General features: G+C 47.7%; 1 protein-coding gene across 1 annotated transcript; it reads left to right on the top strand.

Moving 5' to 3' along the window:
* Positions 1 to 1,664: 1,664 nt before the first annotated feature.
* LOC125632481 (rano class II histocompatibility antigen, A beta chain) lies at positions 1,665 to 7,250 on the top strand. The gene is made up of 5 exons (XM_048840740.2): positions 1,665 to 1,823; positions 2,086 to 2,352; positions 3,094 to 3,375; positions 4,346 to 4,456; positions 6,740 to 7,250. The coding sequence occupies exons 1-5, from the start codon at positions 1,718 to 1,720 to the stop codon at positions 6,820 to 6,822; spliced, it is 849 nt and encodes a 282-aa protein (XP_048696697.1). The 5' UTR covers positions 1,665 to 1,717; the 3' UTR covers positions 6,823 to 7,250.
* The last annotated feature ends 6,450 nt before the right edge of the window (positions 7,251 to 13,700 follow it).

Genomic DNA, 13,700 nt, shown 5'->3' on the forward strand with positions numbered 1-13,700 from the left:
CTATTTTCCTCAATAGGATTTAACTTCCACTTTTTAAAGGATGCCTTTTTGTCTCCTACTGCTTCTTTTACTTTGTTGTTTAGCCACCGTGGCACTTTTTTGGTCCTCTTTCTATGTTTTTTAATTTCGGGTATACACTTAAGTTGAGCATCTATTGTGTGTCTTTAAAAAGTTTCTATTTAGCTTGCAGGGATTTTACTTTTGGTGCTGTACCTTTTAATTTCTTTTTAACTAACTTCCTCATTTTTGTGTAGTTCCCCTTTCTGAAATTAAATGCTACCATGGTGGATTGCTGTGGTATTCTCCCCCACCCCCTGGATGTTAAATTTAATATTATGGTCACTGTTACCAAGCAGTTCAGCTGTATTCTCTCTTGGACCAGATCCTGTGCCCCATTTAGGACTAAATCAAGAATGGCCTCTCCTATTGTGGATTCCAGGACTAGCTGTTCCAAGAAGTAATCATTTAAGGTGTCAAGAAACTTTATCTCTGAATCCTGTCCTGAGCTGCTAATCTGGGGATAGTTGAAATCCCCCATTATTATTGAGTTTTTTCTTTTTTATAGCCTCTCAAATCTCCAAGAGCATTTCACAGTCATTGTCACCATCCTGGTCAGGTGGTCGGTAATATATCCCTATTGCTATATTCTTATTATTTAAGCATGGAATTACTATCCATAGAGATTCTGTGGTACAGTTTGGTTCATTTAAGATTTTTATTTCATTTGACTCTACACTTTCTTTCATATATACTGCTATTGCCTCACGAGCACGACCTGTTGTGTCCTTCCGATATATTTTGTACCGTGGTACTGCTGTGTCCCATTGATTATCCTCATTCCACCAAGTTTCTGTGATTCCTGTTATATCAATATCCTCATGTAATATGAGGCACTCAAGTTCATCTAGCTTATTATTTAGACTTCTAGCATTTGTATATAAGCACTTAAAATATTATCACTTTTTAGTTGTCTGCCATTATGTGATGTAATTGAATGGGACTCTTTTTCATTTGGCTGTTTCTCCTCAGATCCCACCCTGCCCTTTCCCTGCCCTGACACCCACCCTCAGAAGGGGTCAGACAAATGGACCCTCCCTGTCTGATTATGAGCTTTGAAGCAAAGGTATCTATGCTGCCCCCAGCTGCCTCTCAGCCCCCTTCGCCTGTGGGGTCCTTGCTGGTGTAGGGCTGATGCCTGGCATGCTCCAAGCCTGCAGTGGAACAGGTGGCCAGGATGGGCAGGACTGGTCCCAGCAAATAGGACTTTCACCCCTGTCCTCCTGCAGCCCAGTGTGCTCCAAGGTCACTTCTCCTGTCATGGGCTGTGTGGACGGGGAGGGCCTGGAGACATCAGTCCCAGGAGAGAGAGGGCCGGAGCAACAGTCACAGCATCCCAGGTGCTGTGCTGCCCGTTCTGCTGTGATTGTGTTCTGGGACACTGGCTGCTGCTGGGACTCTGGGTCTGTCTTGCTCTAGGAAGTTGACTCTACCGCAAAGGAGAAGCTGGCCCTATTGCTGCCTAGTGACCAATGATATGGCCCAGGCCCAAGGCTGGCAGTGGTATTGGCTGGGGGCCACCCAATCCCCTAGGTATTAGGCAACTTCCTGAGTTTTTGTGGTCAGGACTTTGCAGAGAACTTCCATTTTCGAGAGCTGTAGTGAAATATTATTGTTCTCAGCTTTGATCTCCCCATCAACTTCCCCCTCTTGAGCAGCAATGGCCCCCAGAGGGATCCCTGGGGTCGCCAGGAACTGCTGGGCTGGGGCTCTAATAGTGGCGATAGCACTGAGAACTCACAGAACTCATTGCACAGACCCTCCAGGTGAGCAGAGACCCCAGTGCTGGGGGGGGAAAGCCCTTTTGGGCTCTCGGGATGGGGAACACAAAAGCTTTCCCCCTGCCCAGCTCAGGCTCAGAGATTCTCTTACAGGATCAACACAAGGGACTAGCAACTGGAGGTGAGAGGGGAGGACTAGCAACTGGAGGTGGGGAAAGGCTGCAAGGGACTAGCAACTGGAGGTGGGGAAAGGCTGCAGCAGAGGTGGGTGAAGGTGGGTTCCTGACCTGTTCCTCTCTCCTCTCAGAGCATTTCCTGCTGCAGCAGAAGTCTGAGTGTCACTACACCAACAGCACACAGCGGGTGAGGTATCTGAAAAGACTGATCTGGGGCCAGCAGGAGATCTGTTACTATGACAGTGACTTGGGCTTCTCGGTGGCCCGCACGGAGCTGGGTCGGCCGATCGCGGAGTATTGGAACAGGCTGGAGTGGCTGAGCTACTTGTGGGCATCAGTGGAGAAGTTCTGCAGTTATAACCGTAGGAGATTTAAAAACATCACTGTGGATAGGCGAGGTGAGCTGAAGGGGGAGGAGACCAAATTGGAACTGGGAACTTTGAGTCAGCCCCCGATCTGGTGGTGTTATATTTGCCTCCCTCTGCACACTCCCTACCAGGCAGCAATTGAGCATCAGTGGGGCTGGGTTTGATCTTGAAGGGGCAGAGTGGGAGTCGGAGGACGGGACTGGAGAAGACAGAATCTTTAATAGCAAAGGATTGCTCTCAGCTTGAATTAGGCCCCAAATTCCAGTTTTGAGGGAAATTCTCCCAAAACCTGATACTGAAGGAAATAATTTGGGTGAGCCCCACAGACAGGCCAGGACCCCAGAGCTCCACACAGGGTCCTCCCCATCCTGCCAGCCCCTGCAGGCAGTGGGAGTGGGACAAAGGGCAGCAGATGAAACCCTCCCACCCATCCCCTACCAAAGCTCTCTGTAGGAGGCACTGAAGTACCACAGGGATCCCTCACCTGGGAGACGGTGATGAGGGTGGGACCAGTGTGACTGGAAGGGGTGTCATGCAGAATACAGTCATGGCTGTGCGTTTCAGGGTCAGGGCTGCTGAAGAAGATGCAGACAGGTGGGTTTCAAGGAGAAATCCAGATGGTGTAGACTTGAGCTGGCCCGCTCTGGGCCCATTCCCACCCATGTCCCAGCAAGGAGCAATTTCTGATAGGACAGAACAGGAGAAGGTGTGTGCTTTGGGTCCCCTTTGCCAAGGTGTCTCTCTCTCTCTCTCTCTCGCACACACACACAGTTAAGCCCAGAGTGAAAATTTCCACCCTGAAAGCAGAGTCTTCCCACCGCCCCAGCTTGCTGGTTTGCTCCGCAACAGGGTTTTATCCTTCCGAGATAGTGACCAAGTGGTTCAAAAATGGGCAAGAGGAGACAGCTGGAGTTGTATCCAGGGAGCTGCTACATAATGGAGACTGGACTTTCCAGATCCAGGTGACACTAGAAATGAAACCCAGGTGGGGAGATGTCTACACCTGCCAAGTGGAGCACATCAGCCTGCAAACGCCCATCACCATGCAGTGGGGTAAGAGACTGACATTGGGGCAACCCCGGAGGATGCCTTGGGGTCACTCCTAGCTCTATGGAGACGACCAGAGGCTGGCCGTGAAGCAGACTGTGATGGGATGTGTGCCCTATACGTGCTGTGAGAGGGTTAATATGTGCGCGAGAGGCCAATTAACCCACCTGCTTGTAACTGTTCAGGTAGGCCAGGCCTAATTGGAGATAAAGCCCAGCTGGGTTCTCCTTCCCCTCTTCCTCCCCCTCCATAAAGAGATGGGTGAGCCCAGTTGAGGGAGACTGGGCTGAGTTCACTCTAGGGAGCAGCCTGAAAGAAGGCTGAGCAAAGCAGGTGAACCGGAAGCCTGACTGGAGGCAGGGACACTGCTGGGCTGCAGCCTTCCTGAACCCCTGAGCAGGGGTGCCGGAACCAGGAGCGCTGTGGGAGCAGCAGCATGCCTAACTTGAAGTGGTTTCCACTTTGTACAAGGGTTACAGTTTGGTTCAATGGCTTTCAGCACCCTCACTATAAAAATATTTCCAATGCCACTGCCCCTGAGTGAGGGGAGGAGTGTGCCAGCCCCTGGAGAGTGGGGTTGCTGGAGGCATAGGAACCTGGTGTGCGGCATGGGGAAAAGACTATAGCACTCAGAGCATGCCTGGGAGGAAGAGGTGGCCTGCTGAACCCAGCTGGGATGAAGGTTTGGTTGTTTCTTTCACCAAAGTCTAACAAACATGGACTCTGAGGCCCCGGAAGGGACTGGACTCTGTATAGTGGGCTGGCTGGAGGGCCAGGTCACTCCTACAGCTGGAGAAGGCCAAAGAAAGTGGGGGGAAATGGAGGCAACAGGTGCTGCAGGGTAACAACCATCTAGAAGGGGGCACAGTGCCCCACATACCTACTTCCTCACGCGCTTCAGTAAGACAACAAAGATATTGTAAGGGAAATCAGAGTCCAGGCTGAGCCCTAGTCCTCTGTGCTCCTCTTTTGACAGTAGCACAGTCTGACTCTGCCAAGAGCAAGATGTTCATTGGAATTGGGGGCTTCGTACTGGGGTTGAGCCTCATGGTGATGGGACTCCTCATCTACCAGAAGAGTAAGAAAGGTGAGTAGCGGGTGAACGAAGGAGGTGAAATGTGTCCCCAGTAAGATGGCCCGATAGTCTTTAGGATTTCACTATCATTTAGATTTACCAAGTCAGTTAGCTTGAAATTCAAGCACATTTTGGATTCTTAGGACCTATGCCAACACCTACTGAAGTCAATGGCAGTTTTAAATGACTTCTACAGACATTGGATTGGGCCTTCAGTGACTAGAGACCTTTCCAGGAACCATTTGGGCCATCCTTTGTGCCTTGAAAGATCAGTCTCTGACCTGGTATAGCTCTGAAACAGACCATCTGAATTCTGGACTGTGGTGGTGCTCACTTATGGCAAATTCTCCACTTCTTCCCCACAGACTCTAGCAACATCACTTTATTGCAGACAGTTAGTCTGGATATGGATAAATTCATATTTATGTACAAAAGAATTAAGAAACCTCTCCTTTAAAATCAAAAGAAACCTATGAACTCTTGACCGCAAAGTTTTGGTTGGTTGTTCCTTTTGCCAACTTCTCTCTCATCTCAGTACACTAACATAAATTTAAGTTCTTCCACTTAAAATGAACTAGAATGACCGGTTAAAATCCTGATGGTAGGATCTCTCTCACACAAGCACTCACAAGCTTTCTCCAGCCTAAGCCTGTCCAATGATTCCCTCTTTTCTTAAACAAACAAACTTAGCAGGTTCTTCATTCTTGGTCTATTTCTCTTAAGAACAGGGGTCCTCGGCCAAGGACCAAAATGTTTTGTCATGCCTATTATAGTGTCCGTGAAACTTTTGTTGAAACATAGGCAGGTTTAAATTGGAAAATTACCGAAATTCCAGGGTCCACAGCCCTGACAGGGAGCCTCTGAGCCCCCAGACACCCAGCTGGAGACTGGCAGGTTCCCTGCAACACAGCAGCCAGCCTGCAAGTGCCCAGCTGGAGCCAGGATTCTGGGGGACGACTGGTTCTCCGCATCTGCAGGCAGGATTCTTGCCACTGCTAGGCTCCAAGTTTCTGGGCAGGGAGGCTACCAGCAGTGAAATTGACATTCTTGTCAGTTTCATGGCTGCTATTTCACATTTTGTCTCAGAAATACCATATTTTGCTGTTTTGTCATGAAATTTTCAGGGATCTCCAGTTCCAGTAAATTTGCTTTCCTTCCAGATCAAAATTAAATTAACTTTGTAAATACCAAAATCCCTGAATTTCAGCCAGCTCCAGTTATGACCTCCCTGCCCATCCCAAATTGTTTACTGGGTGGGTGTCTTGGCTAGATGGGACCAGGACCTGTGGGTAGGGTCTCAGTATGGAGAAGGCTGAGAACCACTGCCTTAGAAAAATAGTTCCCAAACACCAGTTTCTCCTTAAATTAAGAGGAATGGGGGAGCAGGGACTGGAGACTTTACCCTGCCAGAACCAGCTCTCTAGCCTGCCTAAGGCTCTGAGCACATTTCTTTCGGTTTTTCAAGGTTCCAAATTACCCAAACTCAAAGTAACTTCAGACTTCATTCTGCAACCCATTAAATACTCTCTTCCCCCATCAGAGCCCCCTGGATGAATGTGCTGTAGGGATGGAAAGAGGAGCAGAGAGGATGTTGGTTGAGTGGGTATCGCTTCAGCTGCCCTTATTTGGGGCCCCTATTGTCTCCTCTTATCTCCCCATTTGTTATCTCCAGATCCTTTATATACTCAGACCCATGTCGACACTACAAAATTATGTTGATCTAACTTACGCTGGCATACAGCCACCACAATTATGAAATCGTTTGTGCGTGTGCACACTTGGCTCCTTGTGTTTGTGGTGTGTGTCCTCACCAGGAGCGCTTGTATCGATTGTATTGTCAGTGTGGGGGATTGTGGGACAGCTCCTGGAGGCAGTTATAGTCAATGTAAGCAACACATTGTCTACACTGACATCGACCGTGACTATGCTGCTCGGGGAGCTGGGTGTTTCTAATCAGTGTAGAGAGGCCCTTATGTCAGCGGGAGTCAAATTTAAGTGGAGATGCTTCCACAGCTAGTTCGACACAAGGCAGCTTACATCGACCTAACCCTGTAGTGTAGAACAGGCCGAACAATATTGAGAGGCTAGAGGTGGTGTGAGAATCAGGCAGATTTTGCTCCCTCCATTGGGGGTGAAGTAGGAGCCTCCCCGAGCAGCAGAATGTCCTGATTCCTGCTAGAGTATTTCCCCTCCCTGAGGCTGCCAGTTGGAGTCACTGGGGAATGCCCTGGAGCCTGCAAGAGAAAATTTCCACTTGTCCCCCAATGGTTATTTCTCTTTTCTCTTTCCCCACAGGGTACCTGTGCTTGGACACTGGAGAATCTCGAGCTGCTGGGAGTGACAGGGGTAGCTCTACAAACTTACTGCTCTGTGACTAAATTCTTCCAAGTTCTGTGAAGGGCCATCTCTAAATCTTCCTTTAACTCTCTGCATTCACTCATGAGCCATTACTCTCTCCCTTCCCCTTGCTAGCTGTTTCACGTGAGCTCTTGCCCAGGTCAAAACTGTGCTGGCGGGGGGAGTCATTGCTTTCCCTCAATCCTAGCAGGTTCCCCTCCTGCCAGTTTTTCCTGCTGCTCTGCCCCAGATTTAACTGCTCTGCAGTTAAAGAACCAAAGCGCTTGTAGATCTGAGATTGTCCCCCAGGGCCTGATTTCATGCAAGCTGTTGACTTGGGGAATCTCCACTAGAAGAGGAGGGCAGGATCCAGCTGTCATATGGAGCTGAGGATGGATGTCCAGCTACTCCAAGTGCAGCACATACCCAGATAGAAAAGAGGAGAATAAATAATAATGTTTCTAACTAATGCTTTGCACTTAGAGAAATTTTGTCTAAGGATCCGAAAGGATTTGATAACTGTGAGTTAATTAAAAGTACTAATTAACCTGGTGTTGATCTTTAATTTCATCTGTTTGGTAACTTTCTGAAGCAGATCTGTGATTCTGTATATCATGACACCCCACCCTTTGGCTAATGGAGATTGTACTGTACTCAGCTGATGAGCAGAACATGAAAACCTATGTAGAACACCAAATTAAAGAGATAAAGCCTTCCCCGGGTAACTAACAACCCATGAGATTATAAACATGGAGAAAATGTTTACACTTTAATTTGCCTTTCACTGTCACTGCTGGTTTGTTCTTGCTGCTGCTTTTACTCCTGGCAACGGTCTCAGTCAGCACAGACACTGAAACTAGGCTGCTCAATCTCAGTTCTTGTCTCTAACTAGGTTCACTGTGTGGTTCTCATGCACTACTCAGCTGCTGTTGTACTTACCTTAGGGTTTTATCCTGACACTCATCATAGATTTCATAGAATTTAATGCCAGAAAGGACCATTAGCTCTTCCAATATGATCTCCTGTATAAATTATATATATATCCCCCTATGTTGAGCCCAAAGACTTTAGTTGGACCAAAGCATTTCAGTCCTCAGGAGAATAAACTATTAGAGACCATTGGGAAAAAACAGGAGAGACAGCGATGCCAAAGTCACAGTGATAAACCAAAACCTGGATTTCAGGCCTCAGTGACTTGGCAGTGTCCAAGAAATGAACCAACACAGGATAAAACCCAATGATGCTTTGAAAAGTAGCACCCCCAAGGTTAAACCTACGAGGAGTCCAATGACACCTTAAAGACTAACAGATTTAGTAGGGCATAAGCTTTTATGGGTAAAAACTCACTTCTTCAGATGCATGGAGTGAAAATTACAGAAACAGGCATAAATATATATTGGCACATGAAGAGAAGGGAGTTACCGTACAAGTGGAGAACCAGTGTTGAAGGCCAATTTAGTCAGGGTGTATGTGGTCCACTCCCAATAATTGGTGAGGAGGTATCAACACCAAGAGAGGGAAAATTGCTTTTGTAGTGAGCCAACCACTCCCAGTCCCTATTCAAGCCCAAATTGACAGTGTTAAGTTTGCACATGAATTGTAGCTCTGCAGTTTTTCTTTGAAGTCTGTTTTTGAAGTTTTTTGTTGAAGGATGGTTACTTTTAAATCTGTCATTGAATGTCCAGGGAGATTGAAGTGTTCTCCTACTGGTTTTCATATGTTACCATTCCTGAGGTCTGATTTGTGTGCATTTATCCTTTTACATAGAGACTGTCCAGTTTGGCTAATGTACATGGCAGAGGGGCATTGCTGGCACATGATGGCATATATCACATTAATATGATATGCAGGTGAATGAGCCCCTGATGGTGTGGCTGATGTGATTGGGTCCCAGGATTGTGTCAGTAGAGTAGATATGGGGACAGAGAAGGCAACAGGGTTTGTTACAGGGATTGGTTCCTGGGTTAGTGTTTCTGTGGTGTGGTGTGTAGTTGCTGGTGAGTATTTGCTTCAGGTTGGGGGGCTGTCTGTAAGTGAGGATTGGCCTGCCTCCCAAGGCCTGTGAGAGTGGGGGATTGTTTTCCAGGATAGGTTGTAGATCGTTGATGATGACCTGGAGAGGTTTTACTTCAGGGCTGTTCGTGGTGGCCAGTGGTGTTCTGTTATTTTCCTTGATGGGCCTGTCCTGTAGTAGGTGACTTCTGGGTACCTGTCTCACTCTATCAATCTGAAAAACAGAGCAAGACAGATACCCAGAAGTCACCTACTACAGGACAGGCCCAACAAGGAAAATAACAGAACACTGCTGGCCATCACCATCAATTTGGGCTTGAATTGGGACTGGGAGTGGTTGGCTCACTACAAAAGCAATTTTCCCTCTCTTGGTATTGACACCTCCTCCTCAATTATTGGGAGTGGACCACATACACCCTGACTGAATTGACCTTCAACATTGGTTCTCCACTTGTAAGGCAACTCCCTTCTCTTCATGTGCCAATATATATTTATGCCTGTTTCTGTAATTTTCACTCCGTGCATCTGAAGAAGTGGGTTTTTTACCCACGAAAGCGTATGCGCTAATAAATCTGTTAGTCTTTAAGGTGCCACCGGACTCCTCGTTGTTTTTGGGGACACAGACTAACACAGCTACCCCTCTGATACAAGGTTAAACCTGGTGTAGAGTGGAATGGAGAAGTGACAGTCATGGTAGGACCCCTGATCACATGTAGGACTTAAATTGTTGTATAGGACTTCAGGACTGATCCTGCAAAACTTTCCTGGTGGGTGGGCTACTTAGCATGAGTAGATCCATTGAAGTCAAGTTAATGGGACTACTTGTTACAAGACTGGGCCCTTAGATCTGCCACTGTAATAAGTAGTCTTTAAATGCTGATGGGCAGAAACTAACCTGTATTTGCACAGTTCATTAGATTATCCAGTGAAACAAGCTGCTGTGGGAGATGGTGAGATCACCTTAACTGGAAGTATTCAAGGGACAACTGGGCATTCATCAACCTGGGATACATAGGGATAATTAATCCATCCTGCCATGATGCACGGAGTCACAGAGGGAGCAGATGACCCACCAAAGATGGCTTTCAAAATGAACAAATGGATGAATCTATGAAATCTTCAATCCCCCAGGGTCTTTTTGTACAGCTCCACACAGCCTGTGGAGGAAATGGTAACTATATCCAGCAAGCCTGTTTCTAATTAACAAATAATTATCTACAAATTGCTGTAAGTATTGCCTTGGATTCCAAAGAAGAGAGCCATGACAAGAAGATGAGCATAGTTTCCTTACGAGTGAAATATTTTCCTTGTCTTATCTTGAGTGCCCCGCTGCTGTGAGGCTTGGGGACTTTGCTTAGCTTTCCTTTTGAGAAGTGTGATAAAACTACCCTTGCTGCCTGGGAAGGGAAGTATTGTTTAAAAGGCATGCAAGTGTTTTTCTTGATCTCTCAATTTCTCTTATCTGCTGCTTTAATTCTGGACAGTTTTTTGGGGGTGTCATAAAAATAAAATCTGTACATTAAATACCACAGTGCGAAGCATAATCTAAGCACCTAGACCATATAAGTAAATGAGCAAAATGAACCACCAGGGACTGAGTTGTGCAATGAGGAATAAAATCTAATGCTTGAAAGGAGGGGCCAAAATCTTCGTTCCGACTATTGCTAACCTGGAAAAAAGGATAGGAAAGTTGAATTTATTCTTTGTATTGCAGCAGTGCCTGTAAGCGCCAGTCATGGACCATGACCCCATTGTGTTAGGTGCTGTACAAACACACAACAAAAAGATGATCTGTTGGGTGGTTGCCATCATTTTTTTTAGTGTGTGTGTATGTGTGGGGTGTGTGTGTGAGTCAAATCACTTTCTCCCCCAGTCTTAGCACTGGCAAAATCTAGGGCTAGTTGGACCCCTCAGTTTATTTCTTATTACAAACAGGGACCTTGTAACAGGGGGCTTTTAAGGGCCAGAGACATGGGGCCGGCCAGCCAGCATGCTTCACTAATGGATGCAGCTGAGAAGGGGACAGGTGTTCTCTATAAAAAGCTGAGGAGTTGGGGGCCAGAAGCCACGTAGGCTGCTGTGGGTGGTAGTCTCTCTCTTGGGCTCTTTCTTGGAGACCTTATTAAAGGGACAGACTTATTCTGTTCATTTCTTTTGGGTTTCCCCCTTGTTTGGATCCTTTACAGGCCCCATTGTGCTAGGCACTGTACAAAACCACTGTAAGAGATGCTGCCTCCTCTGAAGTATTTAATTCTAAAGAGACAGGACTGGCAAAGGGGTTGGGGGAAGAGAAGAAAGGAATCACCCCCATTTTATGGATATAGAACTGAGAGACTGACCTGGCCAAGCTCTCACAGGGAGTCTGTGGCAGAGCTAGAAACCAAACCTAAATCTGAATCTTAGTCCAGTGTCTTACTCACAGAATCATGCTTCCTCTCAGCAGTTCTGCACTTTATTCAGTCACTCTTAACTGATTCCCCTAAATGATACTGCTTGCTGCCAGTGTTTCCAGGACAGCCTATACTTTGGATAGTCTGTGCTATGTTTATTATGTTTATGCAGCTGCAGCATATTTGCCTGAAGTTAGTGGCCTGTAGATATGCAGCTATGAAAATGTGGTGTCTTATTATGCATAAACAAAAGCAGACGGACCCTGGTCAGAATTAAGGCAATATGGGTCCTAGGCTCTACCCCTATGGCCCTGCCTCCGCTCCATGATCCTGCCTCCCCTCATAGATTTGCAGGGGCAGCATAAGACCCCTTTATTCCATCCATAGGCGCCAACTTCTCCTGGTGCCAGTGGGTGCTCGGGCCCCCCTGCCCCGGCCCCACCCCCTCTTGCCCCACCCCCATTCCAACCCCTTCCCCAAAGTCCCTGCCCAAACTCCGCCCCCTCCCTGCCCATATTGGACCCCTTCCCCAAATCCCCGTCCATGACCCCACCTCTTTCCCGCCTCCTCCCCAAAGCGCACCACATTCCTGCTCCTCCCCCCTCCCTCCCATAGCTTGTTATGCCATAAAACAGCTGTTTCGTGGTGGCAAGCGCTGGGAGGAGAAACGGGGATGCAATGCGCTCAGGGGAGGAGGTGGAGGTGAGGTGAGCTGGGGAGGGGAGGAAAGGGGAGGGGGCAGGGTGGGGAGCTGCCGGTGGGTGCAGAGCACCCACCAATTTTTCCCTGTGGGTGCTCCAGCCCCGGAGCACCCACGGAGTTGGCGCCTATAATTTCATCCAGGAATGGCAGCAGACTCCCTTCACGCCTGAAGAAATGGGGAAACACCCCACCATTTACCCAAGCTGCCAGGGAATATCTGCTTGAGTGAGTGGGCCAGGCCTGCTGTTTCTGTCATTCACAGAGTCCTCTGCTGGGATGGCATTGGCAGGCCAGTGGGAGCTTCACGCTCCTCCCACAGATCACTGGGAGTTAACTCCCATGCATCTCAATGGGGTAAATTTAACCCGTTGGAGCTATTGTTTCAGGCTCTTTGTAAACTCATACAGACGTCCCTGAACAGGTTACACGTAGGTCACATTTTCAAGCTTTTCTTTCTGACCATGGGGGATAGAAACTTACTTTTTTTCCCCACCAGTGATAACTGAGATTATGCCCTTATCACATGGAGCTGGGGCCCTAGGCAGAGACTTATAATGCCTATGCCTTAATCCAGCCCTGGTTATACCTAGACTACCTCCTTTGATACCTCCGGTATCAAGTGGAGTGCCCCAAGGGTCGGTCCTGGGGCCGGTTTTGTTCAATATCTTCATAAATGATCTGGAGGATGGTGTGGATTGCACTCTCAGCAAATTTGCGGATGATACTAAACTGGGAGGAGTGGTAGATACGCTGGAGGGGAGGGATAGGATACAGAAGGACCTAGACAAATTGGAGGATTGGGCCAAAAGAAATCTGATGAGGTTCAATAAGGATAAGTGCAGGGTCCTGCACTTAGGACGGAAGAACCCAATGCACAGCTACAGACTAGGGACCGAATGGCTAGGCAGCAGTTCTGCGGAAAAGGACCTAGGGGTGACAGTGGATGAGAAGCTGGATATGAGTCAGCAGTGTGCCCTTGTTGCCAAGAAGGCCAATGGCATTTTGGGATGTATAAGTAGGGGCATAGCGAGCAGATCGAGGGACGTGATCGTTCCCCTCTATTCGACATTGGTGAGGCCTCATCTGGAGTACTGTGTCCAGTTTTGGGCCCCACACTTCAAGAAGGATGTGGATAAATTGGAGAGAGCCCAGCGAAGGGCAACAAAAATGATTAGGGGTCTGGAACACATGAGTTATGAGGAGAGGCTGAGGGAGCTGGGATTGTTTAGCCTGCAGAAGAGAAGAATGAGGGGGGATTTGATAGCTGCTTTCAACTACCTGAAAGGGGGTTCCAAAGAGGATGGCTCTAGACTGTTCTCAATGGTAGCAGATGACAGAACGAGGAGTAATGGTCTCAAGCTGCAGTGGGGGAGGTTTAGATTGGATATTAGGAAAAACTTTTTCACTAAGAGGGTGGTGAAACACTGGAATGCGTTACCTAGGGAGGCGGTAGAATCTCCTTCCTTAGAGGTTTTTAAGGTCAGGCTTGACAAAGCCCTGGCTGGGATGATTTAACTGGGAATTGGTCCTGCTTCGAGCAGGGGGTTGGACTAGATGACCTTCTGGGGTCCCTTCCAACCCTTATATTCTATGATTCTATGATTCTTTGTTAAGGAGGGGCAAATTGAAGAAAACATTTCAACTCAACTACCTACAGCCAATTTTCATGGTGTTCTCATATGAAGGAGGCCTTCCCGAGGAAGCCGTGATCTGGTGTGGAAGTTCACCATCTACAGAACTCATCTCCCAAGCAGGGGGAGTGAGTGGGGAATGCATGTGGTTGAGAATGAGGTCTTCAGACAAGGGAGTTGAAT

The sequence above is a fragment of the Caretta caretta genome, chromosome 1 (assembly GCF_965140235.1).
Source record: "Caretta caretta isolate rCarCar2 chromosome 1, rCarCar1.hap1, whole genome shotgun sequence".
Lineage (NCBI taxonomy): Eukaryota > Metazoa > Chordata > Testudines > Cheloniidae > Caretta > Caretta caretta.